The sequence below is a fragment of the Bison bison genome, unplaced genomic scaffold (genome assembly GCF_000754665.1).
Source record: "Bison bison bison isolate TAMUID 2011002044 unplaced genomic scaffold, Bison_UMD1.0 scf7180017864485, whole genome shotgun sequence".
Lineage (NCBI taxonomy): Eukaryota > Metazoa > Chordata > Mammalia > Artiodactyla > Bovidae > Bison > Bison bison.
Window position 1 is genome coordinate 7,977,120 of NW_011495045.1, and position 5,646 is coordinate 7,982,765.

At 34.0% G+C, this 5,646-nt stretch overlaps 1 protein-coding gene across 2 annotated transcripts in view; it reads left to right on the forward strand.

Moving 5' to 3' along the window:
* COL5A2 (collagen, type V, alpha 2) overlaps positions 1–5,425 on the forward strand; it is a 160,559-nt gene extending 155,134 nt beyond the window's left edge. For both annotated transcript variants that reach the window (XM_010862914.1, XM_010862915.1), the window contains 3 exons: positions 584–771; positions 2,799–3,038; positions 3,753–5,425. In XM_010862914.1, coding sequence (XP_010861216.1) covers positions 584–771; positions 2,799–3,038; positions 3,753–3,899 — 575 coding nt within the window. In that variant the 3' untranslated portion in view covers positions 3,900–5,425. The remainder of the gene's footprint in view (positions 1–583; positions 772–2,798; positions 3,039–3,752) is intronic.
* Positions 5,426–5,646: the final 221 nt, after the last annotated feature.

Genomic DNA, 5,646 nt, shown 5'->3' on the forward strand with positions numbered 1-5,646 from the left:
CTAAATTCCATATATATGCGTTAGTATACTGTATTGGTGTTTTTCTTTCTGGCTTACTTCACTCTGTATATTAGGCTCCAGTTTCATCCACCTCATTAGAAGTGATTCAAATGTATTCTTTTTAATGGCTGAGTAATACTCCATTGTGTATATGTACCACAGCTTTCTTATCCACTCATCTGCTGATGGACATCTAGGTTGCTTCCATGTCCTGGCTATTATAAACAGTGCTGCGATGAACATTGGGGTACACGTGTCTCTTTCCCTTCTGGTTTCCTCAGTGTGTATGCCCAGCAGTGGGATTGCTGGATCATAAGGCAGTTCTATTTCCAGTTTTTTAAGGAATCTCCACACTGTTCTCCATAGTGGCTGTACTAGTTTGCATTCCCACCAACAGTGTAAGAGGGTTCCCTTTTCTCCACACCCTCTCCAGCATTTGTTGCTTGTAGACTTTGGGGATTCACTTTAAAAGAGTGAGTTAGTCCTTAATCAGTGAGTTAGTCCTCTGTCAATTATTTTAGAGACTCATAATCATGTTTGAGATTCTTTTTATTTAGCAAATATTTTTTATTTTGGAAAACAGGAGAGTACTGGATTGACCCTAACCAGGGATCTGCTGAAGATGCAATCAAAGTTTACTGCAACATGGAAACAGGAGAAACATGTATTTCAGCAAATCCATCCAGTGTACCACGTAAAACCTGGTGGGCCAGCAAATCTCCTGATAATAAGCCTGTTTGGTATGGTCTTGATATGAATCGAGGATCTCAGGTAATTTAATATGCTTGCTTAAAGTTGTATTCATTGCTTGCCTTTATTTATTGTATTTTAGTATTGACTTAGGACTTTTGTAATTATTTTTTTTGACCATGTTTATTTTATTGTGTTTATTAATAATTGGAAGTGATAGGTTCTCATTAGTTGTATTTGCAATATCATTGCATAAACATTGCTATGAATTAAATTAATATAGTTTTGAATGATAATTTTTCAATTGATGGAATGTGAAAAAGTAGTTATTTTTCATATTAGCTCCTTTAATGCCTGTGACACTGCTTGTGGAGTAGAGTTGAAGGGATTTTGCCATAGCTGGAAGACAGGGATTATATTTAGCATCAGGAAACCTAGGTTACTCATACATGGATCTGTTACTATCTCTGGGACCTAGAAAGTCTCTTAACCTTTTTTTGTTTTCAGTTCTGCCATTTTAAAGTAAGAGTGATAATATTTATTTCATAGCTTCTGTGTGTATATAAAGCGTGTGTATATAAAGTATATCATATCTGGTATTTAGTAAGTTATGGATAAATATTAGATCCTTATTATGATACTTTTGATAATTGAATCCCTTTGTAAACTTCATAGTTATTTAAACTTAACACTTTTATAATTATAATATTACCCAATATTTTTGCTTGAGTCTTATCCCCTCTGTTTCTTTCATGCTCCAGTATTTAGATTCTTAACTAGTCTTGCCACTTCCTATTGCAATATGAGTATTCTATTCCACATCTCTTTGTGGCAGCTTAACTTTGCAGTTTTCTTCTCAACTCTGCTCTGAACATTTCCTCAGAACTCATGTTCATAATAAACATGGTATGAGGACATTTTGGGTATATGCAGGATCTACCATTATTTAAAGAACAAGAAAAAATTTTAAATTTACCTACCTAATAGGAATATAATTTAGTTAACATATTATATAAAAAGATAAGTAGGAAATATCCTGTAGAAAATTATTTTTGATTATTTGTTTTTGTTAGCTAATGGAAAACTTGTAATTCATATTTCCTATAAGTATGTAACAGTTGGGTTAAAAAAAATTTTACCAATAGTTAAGTCCAAATTTTTATCATAACTGACAATAAAAGCAATCAGCTATTTTTGATACATGATTGAATATCCAAACCTATGCTTAAGTATATAACTTCTAAAAAGTAATATTCAATATTTTTTTAAAGAAATAGAGAAGCAAATTTTAAAATACTTAAACTTTCTCTGGTGAGTTATAATTATATTTGGTTTCACCACCATTTGTTGGCATAGTAAGAATGAAGTTTCTTACTTGTGAATATTCATAGAAATTTTAAGATATTTCCGCATTGTAGACAGACACTTTACCATCTGAGCCACCAGGGAAGCCTTAAGATATATATATATATATATATATATATATATAGAATATCTTGTTATGTGAAAGAATAGATGCAATACCCTTCAAAATTAATTTGTCTGAAATCAACACACATACTCACACACAGCACTATAAAACCCATCAGTGTTACATATATTGGGGCTCAGGGCAGGCTGCTCTAAAATTTGCTTCAGTGACACATTGATCATTTTCAGTTAAAGTCATGTAAGTAATGGTTGCTGCAAGAGGAATGCTTTGATCCTGCTCTCTGTCTCCCTGAAAGTAGGAAATAAATCTCCCATGTGAACTCTCCCTGTACTGAGGGCAGAAAGACGACCTTATCTCCACAGATAGGGAATTTAGAACCAAGACGCCTGTATAAACAAACATCCTTACTTCCTTAGTAATTTACTACGGAAGCCCAAACTAAATTCCTTACCAATTATGCACCCAAACCTAGGTTTCTTTGTTCTGTCAATTCCTCTTAAATTTATTGTTTCTTTGGCTCCTACTTGGGTCCCATTTCTGTGAGACCTCTGACCTCTGTGTCCCAAGTTAAAGTTGTTTCTTTTTCTCTGGCTAATCTGTCTTGTGTCAATTAGTCCAATCACAAGAACTCAGGAGGGGTAGACATGTATTACAAAGACTCTTTTTGTTTTTCTAGTTTGTTTATGGAGACCACCAGTCACCTAATGCAGCCATTACTCAGATGACCTTCTTGCGCCTTTTATCGAAAGAAGCCTCCCAGAACATCACCTACATCTGTAAAAACAGTGTAGGATACATGGATGATCAAGCTAAGAATTTGAAGAAAGCTGTGGTTCTCAAAGGGTCAAATGACTTAGAAATCAAAGCAGAGGGAAACGTTAGATTCAGATACATAGTTCTTCATGATTCTTGCTCTGTAAGTACTTTTGATCCATATTGATCTGGTTGAAGAAAAAAAAAATTACTTTGTTAAAAATACTGTCATGGCACTAGAGGGGGGGGAAAATTTACCCTGTGTATAAACACGACAGCAATTAGTTGTTCCTTAGGATAAACCTGAATGTGTGTTGGTATGTGAAACACGCTAGAGGCTTTAAGAAAAACATAAAGGACTGGATCCTTGCAGCTCTTTTGCAAACTCACTTTAGTTCTGCAAATTACTTAGTTTACTTAATCTCAATTCTATGCTTAAAATTCCTGAATTCTAAAATATATAATCCATCTGAGATACCTTAGGTCTTTCTGATACCTTAGGTCATACTGATTGGTATGTCTTTCCTCTTGCATATCTATATATATAAAAAAGAAAATATTTAATGACATATTTTGGTTTCAATCATGAAAACCAAAAATGCTTTCATAATTTATGAAACAAATTATGAAATTTAGTGTTGTTAGTGACCATTTGGGAAGCTGCAAAAGAATAAAGGGCTTTTTCCCAATTTAAAGAATGAGAGAAATGCCTGCCAGCTATGACAGTATCTCATTTGATGTTGGCAGTGCTCTTACTGCCAAATAGTGCTCTAAAAATCATTGCTTTTACATTATAAAAATTGGTTTGGAAGTTGCTGTCTAACATTTTTGTACTAATTTGGGTATGCTATTAACCCACTGCACCATTTAATTCCAGAAACGAAATGGAAACGTGGGCAAGACCATCTTTGAATATAGAACGCAGAATGTGGCACGCTTGCCCATCATAGATCTTGCCCCTGTGGATGTTGGCAGTACAGACCAAGAATTTGGCGTTGAAATTGGGCCAGTTTGTTTTGTGTAAAGCAAGCCGAGATACATCGACAATGAGCACCACCCCTACCATCAGTGACCACCACCATTCACAAGACTTTGACTGTTTGAAGCTGATCCTGAGACTCTTGAAGTAATGGCTGATTCTGCATCAGCACTGTATATATGGTCTTAAGTGCCTGGCCTCCTTATCCTTCAGAATATTTATTTTACTTACAATCCTCAAGTTTTAATTGATTTAAAGTATTTTTCAATACAACAGTTTAGGTTTAAGATGATCAATGACAATGACCACCTTTTTAAAAAAGTAAACTGATTGAATAAATAAATCTCCGTTTTCTTCATTTCAATGTAATGACAAAATTGCTTAGTATTTATGAGAAAACCTTTCTTCCTGGCAGATAGCTTAAAGAGTGGGGTATATAAAATCACAAAATGTTTATTTCACATGGCTGCAATTGGAAAAATACAATTTTGTGACCTCTCATTTGCAGATGATCAATTAAAAATGAAATCAAAATGTTTATCCTTGTGATTGAAACTGAATGCTTGTCTTGATATTGTATAACTAACACACAGACTCTTTAAAGAGAACCATGAAAAAATATCAATTTCTCATTGTCTTAAATGGAATGTTAAAGTAGTATATATTCAATAGGATTTCTGACCAAAAAAAAAAGATCTTAAATTTTTGTAAAATGTGGTAAATCTAGACTTCGTTTGCATTCAAATTTAAAGCTACCTTTCCCTATATTGACTCAATCTATCAATATAGATAGAAATTAAATGAGTATACCATTGAATATATTTGCACTTTCTTGTTTAATAATGCAAAATAATTCCCATACAACTTTAGAAACAAATATTCGGGACCCTTAGTTGAGAGTCTTCCACATATACAATCTCATCTTCCTAAAGCCTATAATGAAGAAAAAGATTTAGAAACTCAGAGTTGTGGAGCTGACTCTAATCAAACGTGATGGTTGGAATTAGAACATTTGGTTTTTGAACTCTCTTAGGAAAAATGACCCAACGTTTTTTTAGCATGAGCTACCTCATCTCTAGAAGCTGGGATGGACTTACTCTACTTGTTTATATTTTAGGTACTAAAAGGTGCTATGCGTCTGTGATTATTCCAAGACTGGAGATAGGCAGGGCTAAAATGTATTGTTATTATTATCCTTTAATGATGGTGCTAAAATTCCTTCTATAAATTTCTTTAAAAATAAAGATGGTTTCATCAATACCATTTGTGAAAACGTAACTGTTAGATTTCCCGTTTCTGAAAGAAGGGGCATTGCTCCACTGCCTGTTCACTGCTCATCTGTCATACTGTATCAGACTGTTGTGTAATACTTGCATGTTTCTTAGACTAGAACATGTAGGTCCCCTGATGTCTCAAGGATTTTTTGCCCTTTAATTCTCTGTTGGCTCCATTTTTTATTTTTTCTTTAAAAATAAACAACTGGGACCATCCCAAAGGACAAGCCATGCACACAACTTTAGTCATGTATCTCTGCAAAGCATTGAATTAAATGCACGCTTTTGTCATGTCAATGGTTTTCGTTTTGTGGAATTCCTTTGAACATATTAGATCCATTTCATTTTCAGTCGTGAAAAGTTAGGTGCTGTGTTATTCTTTGTTTGCTGTTTGTTTAAAAGATAAAACAACAAATGCCTTTCATCACGTAGATACTGGCTTATAATGAAAATCAGTCTGCAACATCACTCACAAAGGCAGCGTGACACTAATTTCACCATCGATGCCCTTAAAAATC